Source organism: Fragaria vesca, linkage group LG3 (genome assembly GCF_000184155.1).
Source record: "Fragaria vesca subsp. vesca linkage group LG3, FraVesHawaii_1.0, whole genome shotgun sequence".
Lineage (NCBI taxonomy): Eukaryota > Viridiplantae > Streptophyta > Magnoliopsida > Rosales > Rosaceae > Fragaria > Fragaria vesca.
The window spans coordinates 22,625,110-22,646,443 of record NC_020493.1 but is presented as its reverse complement, the minus strand read 5'-3'; the positions used below and the strand labels follow the sequence as shown (position 1 = coordinate 22,646,443).

At 37.9% G+C, this 21,334-nt stretch overlaps 4 protein-coding genes across 4 annotated transcripts; all 4 read left to right on the top strand.

Moving 5' to 3' along the window:
- Positions 1 to 4,919: 4,919 nt before the first annotated feature.
- On the top strand, positions 4,920 to 9,023 carry LOC101297814 (probable galactinol--sucrose galactosyltransferase 1-like). Its single transcript, XM_004294849.1, has 13 exons — positions 4,920 to 5,344; positions 5,431 to 5,690; positions 5,790 to 5,880; positions 6,204 to 6,252; positions 6,362 to 6,453; positions 6,536 to 6,643; positions 6,741 to 6,875; positions 6,972 to 7,382; positions 7,475 to 7,616; positions 7,709 to 7,776; positions 7,862 to 7,996; positions 8,081 to 8,298; positions 8,460 to 9,023. The coding sequence occupies exons 1-13, from the start codon at positions 5,154 to 5,156 to the stop codon at positions 8,828 to 8,830; spliced, it is 2,271 nt and encodes a 756-aa protein (XP_004294897.1). The 5' UTR covers positions 4,920 to 5,153; the 3' UTR covers positions 8,831 to 9,023.
- A 1,276-nt stretch (positions 9,024 to 10,299) lies between these two features.
- Positions 10,300 to 16,378, top strand: LOC101297520. Its single transcript, XM_004294848.1, has 9 exons — positions 10,300 to 10,373; positions 10,941 to 11,022; positions 11,958 to 12,335; positions 12,422 to 12,543; positions 12,653 to 12,901; positions 13,535 to 13,669; positions 14,009 to 14,191; positions 15,469 to 15,630; positions 15,731 to 16,378. The coding sequence occupies exons 3-9, from the start codon at positions 12,014 to 12,016 to the stop codon at positions 16,148 to 16,150; spliced, it is 1,593 nt and encodes a 530-aa protein (XP_004294896.1). The 5' UTR covers positions 10,300 to 10,373; positions 10,941 to 11,022; positions 11,958 to 12,013; the 3' UTR covers positions 16,151 to 16,378.
- Positions 16,379 to 17,720: 1,342 nt separating this feature from the next.
- LOC101297227 (cytochrome c oxidase assembly protein COX15-like) lies at positions 17,721 to 21,310 on the top strand. The gene is made up of 7 exons (XM_004294847.1): positions 17,721 to 17,793; positions 18,025 to 18,323; positions 18,502 to 18,727; positions 18,810 to 19,055; positions 19,147 to 19,257; positions 20,085 to 20,216; positions 20,358 to 21,310. Exons 2-7 carry the CDS (start codon positions 18,052 to 18,054, stop codon positions 20,526 to 20,528), a joined length of 1,158 nt encoding a protein of 385 aa, XP_004294895.1. The 5' UTR covers positions 17,721 to 17,793; positions 18,025 to 18,051; the 3' UTR covers positions 20,529 to 21,310.
- LOC101292293 (oleosin 5-like) lies at positions 20,798 to 21,193 on the top strand. Its single transcript, XM_004296075.1, has one exon. The coding sequence runs from the start codon at positions 20,798 to 20,800 to the stop codon at positions 21,191 to 21,193; it is 396 nt and encodes a 131-aa protein (XP_004296123.1).
- Positions 21,311 to 21,334: the final 24 nt, after the last annotated feature.

The window sequence follows — 21,334 nt, the reverse complement described above, 5'->3', positions numbered from 1 at the left end:
AAGGTAAAAATTAGACGTGGGATAAACTGAGCATTTAGTGGGGTGGAAATAGCCGNACCCAATCCAAAATCTAAGTTATTCTCATAAACAAAGAATTAGCTTTGGTTTATCTGAATTTAACGGTCAGATATGTTTTGATGGGGTTTTATATTTTTGTTTTTTATTTCTCTTTTGAGAAAGTATTATTCAGTTTTTATTTTGAATGTATTCATTATAAATTTTGATAGAGCGCAAAATACTGTTTTGTCCTCAATTTTCAACTCATTGTGCGTCCCATATGGTCAACACAAACGGTTACTGAGGTACTACACAGATACGAAAATGTGAGTCTGGGTACCATTTTGATAACTTTATAAGTTCGGGTACCATATTGTCAGTCACTTAAGTGTTTAGACACTGTTGGTGTAAAAAATCCAAAACAATAACAAAAGTATTTCCCACTCTCCACCGATTTTTTCTTCTTCCTTCTCCAACCACGTTCAAATCCCTCTCCATCTTTCTTATCTCTATCTCTTTCAAAAACTCCACCATGTCTTGTGCCCAGTTTTCAACCTCGACCACAACCAACACTTACCCACAAGGCCACAATTCAATCTTAACTCAAACAAATCCCCCAAATATACTCACTTCAGTAATACAAACAAAATTTCCCCAATCGATTTCTTTCTCTTTTAGCCCCAAATCTATTGTCTGCAAATTCAAACACTTCTCGTTGATCAAATCCCTGCTACAATCCTGATTATTACCAATAGAATTCCACAGCAAGCATGAAATTCTAACCACGAAAGCACTCGTCTGAGACGAAGCCTTGATCACTAGTCTGACCCGAGATACTGCTGTAAAATGGCGAAATAGTCGAATCCTCATTGCAAGTAAATGGGTCGAGAGACCCGTTATGGATTGATGGTTTCTGATCTGATTGTATCTAATCTGTATGGATTTCTAGATTGAAGAAAGAAAGAAGGAACAACGTAGAGAGTGGGATTTTTTTATTGGCCATCTCTTTTTATTTTTCTTTTTCATTCAATAAAAAGCAAAAAAATTAAATATTAACAGTGTTACAAGTCTGTTTAGTTTTGTTAGGTGGAACTCCACGTGTTGGTTTTCTATTAATGGCACATGTTTGACACTGGGAAATCTGGTACAGGTGATTTACTTCCATGGTTTATGAGATTAATGAAAACTTTAGGTACTTTAGGCAAATGCTAGTCGTCTAAAGCTTAATGATTTTTTGTAAAGAGGGATTTTTAGATTTAGGATAGTTTTTAGGTTAACGTTGTCTAAACTCTAAAGCTTATTGCTTTTTCTGTAAACTATAATAGTGTAGACTAATTAATGATATAGATTGATATGAATGTTAGTTGTTCTCTGATCTGCTCATAGGTTTTGTAGTTGTAGTTGTTTATACAGTTGTTAATTTGAAGTGGAGTATTTTGGTTTCTCTTTTAGAATTCGCAACTGCAGCTTATTGTGAAAGTTGTGAAATCACATAGGCACCTTCTGTGCACATGAATTTAGCAGCCTATATATGTTATAAACATTGAAGGCTGTTGATGCCGGTGTGCATGGCTAAACTTTACCAAGCAAAAGTTTCAGTAAATGGTTGGCCACTACCGAGAAGTTCTACATTTGGTGGTTGACATCTTTGGAGATGGTTAAACCTGCGTTTGAGCCGGTGAGTAAATCTGCGATTGAGAAGTTGGATGCGGCGAGAGAGTGGAGGTGCCAACAATGTGTTCAGTTTGTTTGGAGACGATGGTGGTTGGTGCCGAAGCAACTCGTATGCCGTGTTCGCATCTTTATCATGGAGGTTGCATTGTGAAGTGGCTGGAGCAGAGCAGAGCAGGTTTTAGCCTAAAAAGGAAGATAGTGTGACTGTGTGAGCTATATATGGATGATTTAATAAAGTAATTTGGGGTTTACATCCAAAACTAATTAGTAACAGGTGAAGTGACATAAACTCTTATAAATTTACTGACAATGTCATATATTCCTGATGTGGGGTTGATATTTTAACATAATTCAAAAAAAAGTAGGAGTTGTATATGCACTATGTTCAAACTCACATAATCACATTGTAATTAAGTTAAAATGTAAACATGCTAGATTATTTAACTGAGATTCATTTTGTTCTTTTGAGGACCTAAAGAGCTTTAGATATCTTTACGATGACTTCTCAGGTACTTTGATGCATTAGACATCCACCCACTAATGTAAACAATTTGGTTCATGCACTAAATTGTAGATCACTCTACATATTGATAAATCAGTGAACGACAGTGTGAAACTAGTATTAGATTGATTTACTTTTATATGAAAATAGTTTACAATTGCTTGAAACCTGACTGGTAATATAACTTGTACGACCTACTTCGACACCACAAGAGTTATTGGTCTTGTGGTATATATTATCATTGAGATTAATAGTTTCTCACAAAATATCTTTAGCATGTAGAAAACGTACATGTATTATCTACATATATTAACTAAAAATCGAGCGATTGATTTATACGTCAACTCTTAGTTACAACTACTGTCGACTAACTATATATATACAAACAACAAATACAATTTGGAATTAAACAAGTAACCAGAGATCCATGGGCTACAAAAGTTGCATCACAAAGACTTGTGTATTCAGGGTTTCTCTATTAGGAATTAGATTGATTTGTTGACCAATTAAGTACGTCTCAATCTAGGTACCTGGCAATTGGTTGCTTGTGAGTAAAAGCCAGACACGAATGACATAAATTTGGTTTACGATCTGAGCTGTCTGAGTGTGGCTTCCACGTCATACCAACGTATTTCCAGGTAGTTAGCAAATCTGGATATGAACCCAATTATATATGGGAGCGGATTCAGTGCAGTGCACCGTGGTGCACTTGAACTATTCATTTATTCTAACAGTCAAACCAAACGTCATCAATGACCGAAAAATTTAAACTACGGTAGAAACCAAGTAACTACAGTAAAAAACCTATCTACCTCTCTTCATCTCCTCGCTAGCTCTCGATCTCTCCGCCAACGAGATCGGAGAAGATATCACCAAGGAGACAGTTAAGGACTTGAACTCTTGAACAGTCTCCGTGTCACCGTCAAACTCACCGTCCAGAACCAAGCCAAGGTCTGCCGCCGCCATCGTCATCAAGGAGCCCAAGGAATTCGAGCTCGACCGGCGAAGACGAAACGAAAGGTTGTGGTCGCCGCCACTGGCGAAGAGTCTCGAATCTTCGAGTTGTTGTTTCAGGTCGATGGTTCGTCGATTGGATTGAAAAGGCTCTCTGGGCTCTGGGGTACCCAATCTCATTTCAAGCTCTGTATGCTCAAGGTAAAAAAAAGGTCAACATTTTTGTTTACCTTTAAACAAAGAATGTCAAGAACATCAGGAATGGATGGATTCGACAATGACTCATCGAGATTGCTAAGATCAGAAGAAAACCATATTTGTTCTTGGGGAGTTTTGGATTTGTTGGATGTAGATCATCTACAGTAGATGGACGAATGTGTGAGATTAGTTGGTGAAAGTCTGAAAGCAAGAATTCTTCATGGTGTTTTAATTATCGGGAAGATTTGTGAAAAGATAGAAAACCCAGATTCTAGAATCTGGAGATTGAAGAAGAACCAAGAAACCTATAAAACCTATAAACCAAGAATTACCTTGATTGATTTTTATTAATCTTTTGTGTTTTTACGGTGATGATGAGTTTTTTTTTCTTGTTTTCATGCTATTAACGATGTTAGTATAGGGTTAGTGCCATGTATAAAGTTAGATCTAATAGATGGCTGAGATTAAATATTGTTATTGGGTTCACTTGTACCTTGATGCATACAAGAATTTTCGGTCATATATAGCAGTCAAATCCTTCACCTACTAACTGTGTTCTTCTTCTTTTGCTCAGTATTTTTTTGTTGAATTATTAAAGTTGCCGCCTTTGCATGCGCCGCCGGGAAGTCACGTAATCAATCGGGAATAGAAACCACATTTATCTAGCAAGATATTTTCACCAATGATCTAAGTAGTACAATGCTATTTCCCATGGATCAAACATAGGAACAAGCTAGCTAGCTCGATCAAGATCAAGAACCCAAAAGGCCAACACTACAAGTCTACAAGTGAGCACCTCACTTGCTTCACGTACTAAAGTAAAAAAAATCCAAGTTTCTAATATATGGTTCCAATTACTCGCACAAACGGTGAAAAAATCGATATATACATTAAGTGTAAGACTACGAGTTGTTTAGCGAATCTTCTATTGAAACCCTAAATGTGCTCGCTCACCTCCCAGCTTCGATATATACAATTTCATAAGGAGTCTAAACCACATTTTTTGATTGAATGTGTATGCATTTACGTAACACATGAATTACTAAATCGAACAAATAACCATTTGACCTCGTTGTTTTTGATGACAATTTTGAAATGATACGATACAATACGTAACGACGCAATGAAAATGATTTGACATGATAAAACAAAACATAAAAATCACATAATAGATACAACGTAACGTACAAATCTTCTACCCAAAAATCCAAAACCCAAAAGATTGACGGCAAACCCTTTACTCTCAATTTCGACAAATTTCACATCCCCCAAAAAACTAATTCACGCAGGAAATAATTGACACACCACTTGCTTCATGAACACTAAACTCCAATTATACGATTCAAAATCACATGCATGTACATGTACATATGCGAAAACAAAACCTTCTGACTCATCAAACCTCTCTAATTGGTAGGTTTGTTTTACTTTCACAATTTCACATGTCTTCCATGAGTAATGGTCCAAAATGCCGACCTTACTTTTCCAGGCCTAGCCGTCTAGGTGCCCTTCAATCATTCAAAATGCAAACGAATATCATGAAGCTAGCTTTAGAAAATGTCCCCTCCCGCCAAACCAAGATATTTTTGTTTACGTTAAAGAGTGCGTTAATGTTCCAACACATTAACCGAGGAAGGGCTTTTCATTAATTCCAGGGAGTCCCTAGTTTGCAATTTCCATTTTCCACAACTCCTTAACGCACAAAGAGTTAGTTTCCAACCCTATAAATACACTCTAGATTTTCTCCGAGTAAACTTCATCATATACAGCTTTGTGAAACCCAGCAGTTTATTATTGTTGGGTTCCTGATATTGTTTTTGTAGTAAGGATGACGGTTGGGGCTGGAATAACAGTTGAAGATGGAAGTTTGATGGTGTTGGGGAACAAGGTGTTGGGTGAAGTGCATGACAACGTTTTTGTGACTCCGGCCTCCGGTGGCGCATTGGTCAATGGCGCCTTCATCGGAGTCGAGTCTGATCAGAAGGGTAGCCGGAGAGTGTTTCCGATCGGCAAGCTCGAGTAAGTAGCAGCCTTGTTTACATATATGTTCATTCTAGTGTTTTAATATGTTCATTATTGATTTGTGAGTGTGTTTTGTGTTATAGGGGGTTGCGGTTTATGTGTGTATTTCGGTTTAAGATGTGGTGGATGACGCAGAGGATGGGGAGTAATGGTCAAGATCTGCCGTTTGAGACTCAGTTTTTGATTGTGGAGACAAAGGAAGGTGGTCATTTTGGTGAGGGAAGCAAAAATGGAGGGGAGGAATCTGCTGTGTACACGGTTTTCTTGCCGATTCTTGAGGGGGATTTCAGGGCTGTTCTTCAGGGGAATGAACGTAATGAGATTGAAATCTGCCTAGAAAGTGGTAAGTGGAATAGTTTGAAGTAAATTATAGAGAATCTTTAGTTCATGATATTGAAAATTGGAAAATTTTGATTCTGATATGGAGATTTTGGTTTTTCAGGAGATCCTGATGTTGATGGATTTGAGGGTAGTCATTTGGTTTTTGTTGGGGCTGGATCAGACCCATTTGATGTCATCACAGATACTGTCAAGTAAGTAATTTCAACAATTTGGATTCTCTCTCCAAAAAAAAAAAAAAAAAAATTTAGGATTCTAGTATATGCTTTGATTCTAGTTCATTGCAGTTAAAAATTTTATGAGTTTTTTCCCTTCTATCTTTAAGCTTTAGAAGGATAGTATAGTTGCAGTTTCAACCGGAACCATTTTCAGATTCAATGGTATATTAATATAACAAATCTGGAAGTTGGTCACAGAAACTGAAATCAAATAGATAACAACTTATTTCCTGAAACGATCTATCAATTCATGAGCTAAAAGGGATTAATCACTGAGTTGTATTTTATATATTACATAGGACTGTGGAGAAGCATTTACAGACATTTCATCATCGTGAGCGAAAGAAGGTAATTTATTCCCTAAGTTTTCTATTATGGATTTAACTTGTCTGTTTTATTAGACAAAGTAAAGTAATTTACTTTTTCGTCATATCTAAATTTGGGATTTGTGCTTCAGATGCCAGACATGTTGAACTGGTTTGGCTGGTGTACATGGGATGCTTTCTATACTGATGTCACTTCAGAGGGTCTAAAGCAAGGGTTAGAGAGGTACTGAGTATAGACAGTATTTCAAATCTTGATTAATTTCAGCATTGCTTAGATTGTAAATGGCATTTATTTTTTCTTGCAGCTTTGAAAATGGTGGAGTCCCTCCAAAGTTTGTTATTATCGATGATGGGTGGCAATCAGTTAGTATGGATTCCACTGGTGTTGGCTTCTTAGCTGATAACACAGCAAAGTGAGCAATTGATGTTTCAATTGTTTTCAGGCCATTACCTTAGAGTTGAATTGCTTACAATTTTCGTAACATCACTACTTTCTTGTATGTGTTTCAGCTTTGCAAACAGATTGACAAATATAAAAGAGAATCACAAATTTCAAAAAGATGGTAAAGAGGGTCACAGAGTAGAGGATCCATCTTTGGGCCTTCGCCACATTGTATCTGAAATTAAGGAAAAACATGCCTTGAAGTGAGTTCTCGTTGCTTAATCTGCTAATTTTACTGTGAGTCACATATACTTTTGAGCAGGAATTAATCAAAATCTGTCTGGTTCTGAAACTTCTAGGTATGCTTATGTGTGGCATGCTATAACTGGTTACTGGGGTGGAGTTCGACCAGGTGTTTCCGAAATGGAACACTATGACTCCAAGTTGGCCTTCCCTGTTTCATCTCCAGGGGTTGAGTCCAATGAGCCTTGTGATGCCTTTAACAGCATTGCCAAAAATGGCCTTGGCCTTGTGAATCCTGAGAAAGTTTTCCACTTCTATGATGAGCTCCACTCTTATCTTGCATCAGCAGGAATTGATGGGGTTAAAGTTGATGTTCAAAACATTCTTGAAACTTTAGGGGCAGGCCATGGTGGAAGGGTGAAACTTGCAAGAAAATACCATCAGGCATTAGAAGCGTCTATTGCAAGAAACTTTCCTGACAATGGTATCATTTCTTGTATGAGCCACAATACAGACGGTTTATACAGGTAGAATAATATTTCACATGTCTGGTTCAATACGACATGTTCTTTCCTTAAAATTTATTAGTAATGATTTGTTATGACCTTGAATTTGTCAGTGCGAAGAGGTCAGCTGTTATAAGGGCATCAGATGATTTCTGGCCTCGAGATCCTGCATCACACACAATTCATATTGCATCAGTTGCTTATAACACTGTTTTTCTTGGAGAATTCATGCAGCCAGATTGGGATATGTTTCATGTAAGAGGGCAAACTTTGGTATTAGTCTTTAGTATCCAACTCTAGTTATTATAGTTTCTGGTTTCTTACATTGGAATTGTTTCCGAATTCAGAGCTTACACCCGATGGCTGAATATCATGGAGCAGCTCGTGCAGTAGGAGGATGTGCAATTTATGTCAGGTTTGTTCTTCAGTTATGAATATATCTGTTTCTGATAGAAATTTATCACGGAGATAAAGTGTGTTCTTACCTATACGTGATGCAGTGACAAGCCTGGGCAGCATGACTTCGATCTTCTAAGGAAGCTTGTACTCACTGATGGCTCTATCTTGAGGGCTAAACTACCAGGAAGACCAACAAGGGATTGCTTATTCTCTGATCCTGCTCGAGATGGGAAAAGGTACTTAGAAAAACAATGATGACAAGAAACTAACTGAAATTCTTCAGTGTTTTTTTTTTTCTAATCTCAGTCTTGATATTGCAGTCTTCTAAAGATATGGAATCTGAATGATTTTACCGGAGTTGTGGGAGTCTTTAACTGCCAGGGAGCTGGCTGGTGTAAGGTTGGAAAGACGAACCTCATCCATGACCTAGAGCCAGGCACAGTTACCGGGGTTATCAGGGCTAAAGATGTCGATTTTCTGCCCAAGGTTGCACATGAGAAATGGACTGGGGATGCTGTCATATATTCCCATCTTGGTGGTGAGTTTAGCATTTTGATTTGGTACTTGTGCTTTCTGAAAATTTTACTGGTTCATATTTGGAGCAACAACATCAAAATTGAGTGTACATCCTGCATATTTTACTGGTAGAATGTAATATTTGGAGTAACTTAACAAAATAGATTTTGATGTAAATTGCAGGAGAGGTGATATATCTTCCCAAGGATGCATCTCGGCCAGTTACCCTGAAATCCCGAGAGTATGAAGTTTTTACAGTGGTTCCTGCTAAGAAATTGTCTGATGGTGTAACATTTGCTCCCATCGGCCTAATCAAGATGTTCAACTCTGGAGGAGCCATAAAAGAATATGAATCTAAAAGCAGTACAACAGTTGACATGAAAGTTCATGGGTCTGGCCTATTCGGAGCCTATTCATCAGCTAGACCAAAGAGGATAACAGTTGATTCGGAGGAAACTGAGTTCGGATATGAAGTTGAATCGGGTTTGCTCACCATTGACTTGAGAGTTCCAGAGAAAGAATTGTACTTTTGGAACATCACCATTGAACTTTGAGGATTATTATGCAAGTGTTGTAGCTATCAGGGAGTTGTATTAGGAACTTGTGTAGGTTTAGAGGGAAATGATATCTGTAGGTGCATTCATAAGTTAGGACAGGAATGCAGGCTGCTATTGCTCTCTGCATGATCCCCTTATTGTTGTATTCATTAATATTGGAAGTGAAATGCAATTTGCTTTTATTCTGTGCATGTTTGTTACCAAATGGGATGATCTGTCTGCACTAGCCAGCCACATACTCAAAAAGCAAGATTTAGTACCAAACATGCACATGAACAAATTAAAGTAAGATCTACTAAACATTACTATATTTGAATGTGTACTACAAATTTAGATAAACATGCTGAAAGATCACTTTGTGATCATATGTAATAGGTTATCAACAGTTATTAAAAGGGTGCGACTACCACAAACCACTTTATTTACTCCACACGTTGTTGATTTATTGAAATACTAAAATATCCTGATGTAAAATTACAACAAAAGACGATAAGTTGTTACAAATTACAATTTTATTTTTTTTATTCTTTTTGTTTTGGATGAAATCAAATTTCATAACTCTAACCCATATTTATCATATTTGGTTGTGAGTCTAAAGACATTAGCATTTAACCTGAAGATGAGGTAAACTGTTTTTTTTTCTTTGTTGAAGATTCGTTTATCTCTTTACTCATTATTTCTCATGTCGACTTTGTATGTAAATTCTCATGGACAACTACTGTACCGTATTTATGAATAATGGATAGATTAGTTCAAGAAACTTAGAAGTATGGAAGACGTTGCTACTAGAGATACATTTACAGACATTGTGCATCTTGATATTGACTGATACCATTGAGTTGTTAAATTTAAGAGTTTTTTCTTGTTCTTTAACTTGGATTTATACTTTCATGTAAATTTTTGTTCACTTGGTGATTTTACTTACCTTGAGCAAATTTGAATTTGACAAAATATATGAAAAGAATGTAGGATGAACAAAGTAGAATTGAGAAAAATGTTTTTTAGGTATTGTTAATGGGTGAACAAAGTACACTTGAAATTAAAATTATATGAGTGTGGTGTGAAGAAAATGTGGGGTGAGTAAAGTGCTTTGTGGAGTGACAATAGACGCACCCCTACTAAAGTCTGCTTGGAAAAACTAATCTTGCTCTCTTAACTTCTCGGTAACTATGTTGTAACCACAAGTTTTACCAGAAACTTGAATCAATTGTATGTACTACATTACAACAACTAGTTCTCTATATCAAAGCCGGAAGACTCCATGAAAAATACTTCTCAAATTACATAAACTTTGGTGGAATTTAAATCTCATTGGTTGGTAAAACTAGTTTTTACATAATTTTTCAATGTAGATTAGTCTCTAATTACAATCTTATTGAAAAATTGAAATACCGTATTGCCCCTATTTCTCAATCAATTTACACTCGTGCGCGTTTGTCTATCACACAGAACTGACAGAAGTAGACAGAGCAGCAGCTTTCATCATCTTATTGCATCTTCCAGCTCCGGCGCCGATAATACTCCCAATACTAGTACTAAGGTTAAGCCCTTTTAATTTCTTGGTAATTTCTGTTGGGTTCTTCAAGATATTAATCTTCTATTTGACTATTGCCCAATTGGTCTATAAGAACTTGATGAATTCTGTAAATTAGTAATCAACACCAAAATCTGCTCTTTCACTGGTTTTCATGATCTCACTGTCACTAATAGGACCTTGGAGAAGGTATATAGTTTGTACTTGGGTTTGTAGGTAGTCTTAGTGCTCTTAGCTTCTGGGTTTCTTTGCTGTAGGCTAATATTGTTGTTCACAATTGCTCAACATTATATACTGCTATTGGTTGGCATGATTTAGCTTATAATTGCACACCCATCTATGTATTTAACATGCACTTTTCCCTTATGAATTAGATATGCCTTGTTTCAAATATTTACTAGATTAAAAAGTTCATCTTTGTTTGTGAAATTAAGTTTATATGCATTTTTATTGATCAAGTACTCTCCTTTGGTGTTTATTATATTCATTTTTTTTATTCAGTGTGATTTCTCGGACAGTTTCTTCATTTGGTGCTACAGAATCAACTTAAATTTTCAATCTTTATGGCTGCAGGATTCCGGTCTCAAGTAGGGCACAACTAACTGCATTGCTCGCTTCTCCTTGTCAATCTTTCTTAAATTCTCTGAATTGCTCAGTGAGTTGGTTTTATCAATTCTGAAACAATTATTTTGAATCTCGTAACTCTTAGAATGAGCAGATATACCTTGTAGGTTTATCTACTGTATGTGGTGTACTGGTGTTGTACCTTTAAGAATACCATCATGATTTCAGAGTCTCAGATTTTTCTTTTTTGGGGTAAAGCTATTGTCTTATATCTGCTAGAAAAGAAGGTGATGATAGTTGCAAAAATATTATGGGTAAATAAAACACAAAACAACACTCCATAGCTGTAGAGGTTCAGTCTTTTGTAAATAATTTTTCCATGATTAAGTGAGGCACTTTGACATATGATTCCTATGTAGGGTGCAGCGCGGTACTATCCCACTGTAAACAAGTTGACTAAAATTCCTAATAAGCTGGCACCTTCCAGCTTTCTTATTGCAATTGTTATAACATTATGATCATGATGATGAAGCTTGTGAACTGTAGAATTAAAACTTTAACTACTCACTCCTACTAGCTTGCTGGAATCTTTATGCAAAATATTATATATGTTCTATGTATCATGCCTATGTGATCTGGTTGCCTATGATGCATCTACCATGTGAAATTGCGAATGCATAGGAAACAATCATCAGTTAATGAAATTGCAGAACTGTAGAAACCAATAAGATTTACAAAGGTTATAGATCTAAAAGACTAGCAGTGTGTCTATTCCCACACTATACTTTAGTTCGTTGCTCCCTGCACCTACATGCCAAGCAATATTAAAGGCAGAAAGCCCTTTTTTGAGAACCCATTCAGCAACCTTTGAAACACCAACCAATTTCTGATAAGATAATGGTTTGTATATATTTTGAACAGTCACCATGAGTGTCTTTATATTTACCAAATATGATTTTTACCAAATGAATGGATGTCCATTTTATGTAATCTTTATATTTACCAAATATGATTTTTACCCTGCAGCATCGCGCGGTATACGTGCTATTTGTGCTTGAGTTCAGTTATTGGCCAGGAACACTATGGTGGCGGCTGCTGCTGCTGCTGCTGCTACATTGCTGCCATCACACATCTGGTCATGTTCCCATTACCAAAGCCCTAAGCTGAACCCCTCCTTCCCTCTCTGCCATCGCTCCAAGCGTAGCCTCACTCTCACACTTGTCTCTTCTGCTCACACTCTCACTCCGCCAGAGCCACCGCCTATCTCCACCTTCCCCCAGACCTTGCTTCGATTTGCCGCATCCGCTGCCCTTCTTCTTGGGCTTGGCCTCAGCTGCTGTGTTGCCTCGGCCCACTGTTCTCCTCTTCCTGTAGGCCAGCCTCCTCCAGCGCTACATGATCAAGGTGATTTCGTAAATTGGCTGATGAATGTTTGTGTTTTATTGATTGATTATTTCACATTAACCTAATCTCTTGTTCGGTAAACACAGCTACGGATGATAATGGCAATTTAGAATCGGCATTTGAAACTTGGAAGTCCAAGACATACGCTTTGACTGTCCCCTTGACAGTAGCTGCTCTACGTGGCTCTGTACCTCCTTCATGGATCAAGGTCTGCCCCTCACATTTTTCTCAAGCATTTAGTATTCCATGTTAATTTTCGGTATGTATATCTTGTTAGATGTTAATCATATTGTGTGTTTTTGCTTGGGACAATTTAGGATTTTATGCAGTCTCAAGGGAAAAGATCAAAGCTTCAACTCAAGTCTCATGCAAGTCTCGAGGGCGTGTTTTCGGAGCTCTCAATAGCCTTTAGCAAAGGCAATGTTCGGCCGTCATCTGTTGCGGCTGCTGATGTAGTTAGTATTGGGGACTCTTGGCTCGGTCATGCCATTAACAAGGGTCTAATTGAGCCAATTCAGGGGGTAGAAGACCAGGATTGGTATAAAGGATTGAGTGACAGATGGAAAGTAAGAACACAACTGCTCATGAATGATTTTATTAGTAGCTTGCTATATGAGTGTCTAAGAGGATAGACCCTAAGAACTACATGAACGATTTTTATTTTTTTTAGTTTTGCTACATCTGCTTATCAAAATATGAAGAGAGGGTATGAAACCTTTTGATTTTTATCACTGATGTATATCTTTCCTAAATTATGTGTTATAGGGTATTCCTGAGATATATGTTGTGTAATTTAGAAAGTAAAGAACTACGTAAAATAAGCTAAGACAACATAAACCTGTAGATAAGTACTGAGAAAAGTCCTGCTTAAATGTTTCATATGGCATGCTAGACATGGTATTCAATGTTTGTTAGGCGGTGTGGTTGTTTTACTATTGAGCATATTTCTGTGGTGGGAGTCAATAGTGTGGTATGCATCCAATCTTTGTCAAGCTCAATTACTTCTGTGAGCTGCTTGAGTTAGGATGCATGTCTTTTTTTTTTTTTTTTTTTTTTTTTTTTGGGGAAGATGGACGCACACTTTTACTTGGTCATTTGAAGCTTTGGTTTGCAGCTGATGTACTTTATAGAATGGTCATGTCCTTTTTTGTTTGTCTAGGGATTTTGGTGGTGTTTTACTTTTGCTAAAAAAGTCTCAGGTATATTTACGCAGGAACTCTGAGGGGAGAATTGACCCTGATGGTAAAATATGGGCTGCTCCATATCGGTGGGGCTGCATTGTGATAGCATACAAAAAAACCAAATTTAGAAAGCATAATGTGGCTCCTATAACGGTAAGTTGTCTAATCTGCACATTTTATGATAGGTTAGTTATTTGATTACGACTGGCTTCGTATAGTATTATTACTCTTTACTCAAAAGTTAACTGGGGGATCAAATAATATGCTAAGGAGATTGGGAAATATTACAAAGGCAGTTGGAACACAAATTCAAGGGATAATATAGGGACCTGCAAGATTACCTGCTAGCATTTTCTTAATTTTCCCGATATCCTAAGTTAAGATTTGTATCCTTAGGTTTAATATGTACCGGTCATATCTTTTCTTTTTAGAATTAATTTTATACATTGTTTCTCTGTGTTTTTTTTTGTTTAATTATCTTCTTTGCAACAGGACTGGGCAGATTTATGGCGACCTGAACTTTCAGGGAGGATTTCAATGATTGATTCTCCTAGAGAGGTTATCGGTGCTGTCCTGAAGCATATGGGAACATCCTACAACACACAAGACATCCATTTGCAAGTTGACGGTGGGAGAGATGCTGTAAGGCAAAATCTGGCTTCACTTGGAAAACAGGTATTGCTTTTTTTCTTTGCCCCTCTCTAAAGGATTCTCAATAGAGCACGCAGGCTGATTTTCATTCATATTTGTGATCTTAAGGTTGTGATCTTAAGGCTGACATATTCATTCATATCTGAACCATGCATTGTCCTTTCCATCATTTATATGACTAAAATATATCATGTCCTCACTACATTGATACAATATAAGCCAACAATTATTTTGTGTTCAATCTGGGCAAAAAATTGCAGTCTGTCAGATGAAACTGGAATAAGGATGATGTTAGTGGAAGGATAAATAGTCTCCTATTTTCTGAGTAATAACTAAAGAATGAATGGTTCTGATCATTGGATTGCATCCCGTAATGGGGAGGTGTGCAAAAAAATGGCGCATGATTCCTCTTTAGAACATGCCTTGATAGACACTCATATAACCATAGATCTCTTTAATTTGTTCATTTTGTGATGGACTCTTGCATCTGCAAAGCATACAAAAGTGCAAACTTGAGAATCACCTCTACTAAATTAGCTCCACAAACATTCCAAATATCTGGTAATAGTGGAATGCCGTACTATTGGTGCTTCCTGCTTTTAGGCCTGGCTGGCCTTACTTCTAACTTGATATAGTGTGACTCGATAATTATTATTTATCTAACTTGATATTATAGTTGCAGGCTTTATCTTTCTAACTCAAGCTTTGGATATGTTCTACCTTTAGTGCTTTAGGGATGAAGGATTTGCTAATATCCAGTGATCTTATTATTTCATAATGATCAAGTGTATAAGTGTATTTGCAGAAGCATTCTCTGTGATTAACATGGAGGGCCATCTCCACTTATCCATCAATGGATAGTCTTCCGCTTGCAAATTAGATAATAACTCTTCTCACCACTCATCCGTCAGTGGATATCTGGGATGTTGTGAGTTAGTTGAACTTTTATTTAATATTTCTTTTAATCATATTTTTGATGGTTCACTAATTAGAGAATAGCTCTCCTCTCAACTCTTTGGTTTAACTTATAATTGTCATGTATATAGCTGAATCATCAAGTGGGACATTTTAAATGTATAGTTAGTTCAAAATGATTAGGTATATCATATACCGATTGTTTTGAGTGAATATCGAAGAGCTTATGATATACATTTAGGAGATGTGGTGGGACCTTTGAATCATCATGAGAATTCATGTGAGTAGAAAATCAATAGTCTTGCAGAATGGTCTCAACTCCGGACATTATGAATTTCCAACCTTTGTCATTGGTTCTAATTAAATTGCTCATGGGTTTTATGTAGGTCCGACTATTTGACAGTGCACACTATTTGAAAGCATTTGCTGTCGGAGATGTGTGGGTAGCTGTTGGGTGGAGCAGTGATGTTCTTCCTGTTGCCAAACGCGTGTCTGATGTTGCAGTAATTGTTCCGAAATCTGGAACTAGTATATGGGCTGATATGTGGGTACGTTCTGCATCATGTTGTCTTACTGGGACCTTTGTTTTCTCCTTGTTCTTTCTTCTCCTGGATGTCATGTTACATATTCCCTTTTATTTTTTCCTAGGCTACCCCTGCTGTCTCTCGACTTGAAACAAATCAAATAGGGGGGCGAGTTAGAGGGCCATCTCCACTCATTCATCAGTGGATAGACTTCTGCTTGCAAACTGCTAGAGCAATCCCTTTTAAGCAGGAAGTAATCCCAGGTGCCTCCCCCTCTGCACTTGATAGTGCTCCAGCTGTAGTTTCAGAAGAGTTAACCAAGGGTAAGCCAAGACTGGACACAAACCTCATCGCCGGAGTACCGCCGCCTGAGATTTTGGCAAGATGTGAATTTTTGGAGCCGTTATCTGACTCCACACTATCAGATTATCAGTGGCTAATAGATAGTATGCAGAAATCAAAACATGGTTTGGTCCCTAGTATAAATTTTAATATATCATCATTGATTCAAAATCTGTGGTTGAAGCTGCATGCAATACTATGAATAAGAGCAAAGAGCTTGAAGCAAGTTTAGAAGTGGCCTTTTAAGAGATTTAATCGCGCTGTATTATACCATGCCACCATGGGAACAGAACACCCTGAAGATTTCTGCACAGGATTATCTGCAACTAGAGGAAACTTGGGGCATGTATACTTGGACAGATTGTTGATCTTAAGATTATGATCTAAACGATGAGCGTGGTTCCACAATGGATGAAACTGTTCTTTCTAGAATTTTATCTTGATTAGTCCCTTGTCTCAACAGAACTCTCAAAGTGATCCTGAGTTCCTGACTGAAAAATGGAGCACCAACCCAATTCTGAGAGTGAGGATTGCTGAAGAATTAACACCTATAAACCAAAAAGTGAACAATAGACACTTGGACAGGTCGTAAATTTATCGAGTGGCTCATGAAAAATGAAAACATTCGTTCCTAAACTAATCAAATAGCCGATGGAAAGGATATCTAGCAATTTACTCGTACCGATGTTGATTATTACAAAAATTCATGTATACACGGTGGTGTAAGTGTTAACTATTTATATGTGGGGATGACCTCATATGTATTAGTGTCATTTAGTCTCGACCATTTTACATGTTGTGCACTTGAAACTCTTGAGATTGTTAAGGTGGAAGGGGTCTTGATGAGATACATCAAATCGGGTGGTTTCATCACTTGATGCTTCTGCTCTATGCCTCGCAAGTAGCTGTGAAACATTCATGAGAAATGACCAAGATTTACTTAAAAGTTCACAACTTCAGGTGTTACATACATGTTACATAAACAGTTTATACAAGTTCAATGCAAAGGAGCAAAGAACATGAAGTTGTGGAAACTAGACTAACCGCGTGTTTCAGTTGGACCTGGGCTTTGAACGTCGTCGTTTTACCTACTTCAACTCCAATAGGACCAATAAGGTAAAGCCGCAGCATTGTCACTACCAACCAAACCTCCTAAACCCCAAAACCCACCAAGCCATTGGAGCCATCACCTCAAAGCTCAGATCTTCAGGTACTCTTTCTCTCTCTATTTTACTGAATCACCATGTTTCTAATATCCAATGATTCAAATTTATGTGTGTGTTGATTTCTGATATCTTCAACTTGGTGATTGTTGCTAAAGTTCTGATCTTTGCTTTCCTATTGCAATCTGCATAATCTGTGTGTAGCTTTCAAATGGGTGAATTTCTGTTTGGATTGTGAGGGGTTTGGTTTGGTCACGTAATGAAAACCCAGAACAGAATCAATGTGTGAGCTTTATGATTGTAGCACCTAATATTTTTTCAGTAGCAATGTAGGATCTATGTATTGTTTGATTTTTTTGTGAGTATAATTTTGGCAAAGTATGGAACTTTACGTTGAAAATACTGTATTTCATTCCTGAATGTATCAATTCGGTGATGTTTGTGAAATGGAATAAGAGATAATCTTTTGGGCTTGGTTTTAATCCCAAGTTTGGATCTTAGTTTCGGAGAAAGAGAGATGTTTCGGAACCGTGCTGTAGCGTTGTTTTTGAAGGGGAATCACAAGGCTCTGTGCAGTCTGAGAGGAACAACCCCGTCTAGAGTGTTGAAGGAGGAGCGCTATAGATTGTTCTCTACTAGGTTCACAAGGAATTGCTTGGAGAAATTCCGGTCTTTGCCTAAGGTTCCTTTCTCTCTTTTGCTTTATGCTTTGCATTTGTTCCATTCATTGTAGGAAGTTGTCTGAATTAGCAGTTACAATGCTAGTTGCTTAGGTTCAACTTAAGATATGCAAGAGTGCTTTGTATTATTACCAGAAACAAATTGTCATATTTCCAGTAAGTCCAAATGTGCTCTTTGTTCAACTGGGATATGTGAAGTGATGAATAATAGGATGCCTTTTTGCCATTTTCAGGGTACCTATGTACCATATATAAGGAATATGTCTACTGTGGCTTCCGTAGGTGTTGAAAGTAAGGAGGGACTGAAGCTTCTAGTAAATGGAGGACCACGCGCTCAGAGAATTGTTGGCACTTGGCTTTTTACCTCTGCTGCTTGGGTATTCAGTATGGTGATACTTGGCGGTATTACACGTTTAACGCGATCAGGTCTATCAATGACTGATTGGAAGTTTACTGGGGGCCTTCCTCCTCTATCAGATGAGGATTGGTTGGTTGAGTTTGAGAAGTACAAGCAGTCCCCTGAGTATAAACGGTTAGTACAACAAGCGTCCCTAGCCATGAGTTTGCAATTTAAGGCTTATTCTAGCTTGTTAGTTATATCTTGAGTGTGTTTCTTATTGACTAACTATATGGATGATGTACTAGAGTATTATCTACTGGGAGTTAAACTGCTTTGTTTATGATGTTGCTTGGTTTTTTATTTCGTGCAGTGTAAACAAAGGGATGAGTATTGAAAAATTCAAATTTATATACTGGATGGAATATGCACATCGTATGTGGGGAAGGGCATTGGGTGTCATGTTCGCATTGCCATTCTCATATTTTCTCAGTAAAGGGTATATCACCTTACCACTTGGATTAAGACTCTCTGCTCTGTTTGGCCTTGGTGCTGGTCAGGGTCTAATTGGCTGGTGGATGGTTAAAAGTGGTTTAGAGGTTAGTTGTGGTTTGCTTGTGCTGCATTGAATTGATTTTATTGAAGATTAGGGATGTTTCTAATGCTTTCCTTTTCCCGCAGGAACCAGCCTCTGAATATGCTCAGCCAAGAGTAAGCCCTTACCGTCTTGCAGCTCATCTTACTTCAGCCTTTGCTATATACTGTGGGCTTTTATGGACTGGTCTTTCTGTTATGATGCCTGAACCACCTTCTAAATCAGTAGCTTGGGTTCATGGGGCAGCAAAAGTAAAGAGACTGGCTCTTCCTGTCAGCTTGCTTGTTGGAGTTACTGCTGTTTCTGGTGCATTTGTTGCCGGGAATGATGCTGTACGTAATCATTAATTTGCTTTTAGTTTTTGATAATGAACATGGTTTTTATGAGGTAGATTATAACTTTGCTTCAATGTGGAATTGTCAGGGGCATGCTTATAACACTTTTCCAAAGATGGGAGACACATGGATCCCTGAAGATGTTCTTGACATGAAACCACTAATCCGGAACTTCTTTGAGAATACATCTACTGTGCAGGTACATTCTCTAACCAAATATTGCATCTTCTCTTAGAACTCAAACACCAAGCATTGCTAGATCTATGATAACAAGAAATGTCTAGATGTATTGTCTGAAGTTTGTCTTCCCCAAGCCCATCACCTTTGATAAGATAGATCAGCGTCAATCAAGGAAAGCTATCATTTCTAAAGCCATTGAGCATGCAATTCCATTAATGGCTATTCCCTTCTCTTATTTATAATGTAAATTTCTTATAAAAGAGATTCATTTCTTCATGCGACTGGTTTTGAACTACAAAACTCGCTAAATCTTGTAATGTCTTGGCCTTTCCTAGACAAATATATAATTTAGGAGTAAATGCTTGTGACACCTTGTAGTTTACACCTAAAATCAGTTTTGTCCCTCACTTTTTTTTTTAAACCGGTATACCCCTATACTTTGAATTCTCGACTGATTTACCCTTTTCCCAGCTGGTTATGACTGTGACATGCTCATTAACAATGCTTGTGAGAGCTTCAATGGTTGGGTTTTGAGAGCAAGGTCTAAGCCCCCTATTACTATGCTAGAAGAGATAAGAGTGAAGGGTTATTTAGACTGTTAATGAGCATGTCACAGTCATAACCAGCTGGGAAAAGGGCAAATCAGTCGAGAATTCAAAGTATAGGGTATACCAGTTTTAAAAAAAAGTGAGGGACAAAACATATATTAGGTGTAAACTACAGTGTGTCACAAGTATTTACTCCTATAATTTACAACTCTTCCTTTTACATTTCCTTGTTTTACTACTACTTCAACAATTAACAAATGTAGCATGGTAATGATTTTCTGCTGTTCATTGCTTGTAGCTCGACCATCGAATCCTTGCAACCGCAACTTTAGCTTCGATTGGCGCCCTGTGGTGGACAACAAGGAAGTTCGACACACACCCTATAGTTCGTTCTTTGATCAGAACCACTCTCAGCATGGCTGCCCTTCAGGTATACATGGTTCCTATTCTCCATTCCTTCTCTATTTCTCTTCTCAATACCCAAAGAGCAAAGGTTCCTCCCATTTTTTTTTCTCATAGCAAATATGTGAGAGCCAACTGTTATAAAAAGGATTGGTTGTTATGATCTCAGGTCACACTTGGAGTATCCACACTTCTGTCCTATGTGCCTGTTGAGCTAGGAACCGCACATCAAGCTGGAGCTTTGACTCTCTTGACCTTAATGATCCTTCTGAATCACACAGTCCGCAAGCCATCACCTTTCTTTCTTAAATCTCTGCCTCAGGCGTCCAAGAAAATCTAGGTGTCTCTGACTTTGCTGTACATTTCTGTAAGAAAAAGGATTTTACCATTTTACTCTAGGATTTCATTTTGTTGGGATAAACACGAACCGCTCTCGTAGCCATGCAGTAAGTAACTACGTGTCAAACATTCCATAACCACCTGTCCACATTTGCTCAAAGAAGCTGCCACATAAGCCTTCATTTCCACACTATAAAACCTCAGTGTCCCAATCCAGAAGCAAGCCACATTGTCATAGGAGATTGCTCAAGTAACAGAGATAGTAATAGGATGGAGGGTCGACATCAACAACAGGGTCAGGGCATTGGTCTGGTTCAGGGTCGGCATCAACAGCAGGCATCTGGCACCGTGGTGGTTGTGGCATCCGTCACTGGCTTAGCCATTGGAGGGTCACTTCTTGGCTTGATGGGGTTCAGCTTCTTGGCATCATTGACACTACTACTCTTCATCTCCCCACTCTTGTTGATCTTCAGTCCTCTCCTGTTGTTCACTGCGTTTGTGTTTGTGGGATCACTTGCCGGGTTTGCTGCAGCTGCCACCATGGCTCTCACCGGCATGTCTGCTCTGGGGTGGATTTATCAGGAGGTTGGAGGCCAGAGGCTTCTGGGTTTTGGCGGCGTCGATACGGCAAGTAGAGTGAAGGAGCAAGGGAGACTGACAATATGATTGGATTGATTTTTTGTTCTTTCGCTCTTCATGTAAAATGTTTGATTGATAATATGATCCACGGGGTTGTATCAAATCAAATGTCTATTACTAAAAGACCATATCACCTTAAAATTCATAATTATGTCCTCTAGATATGAC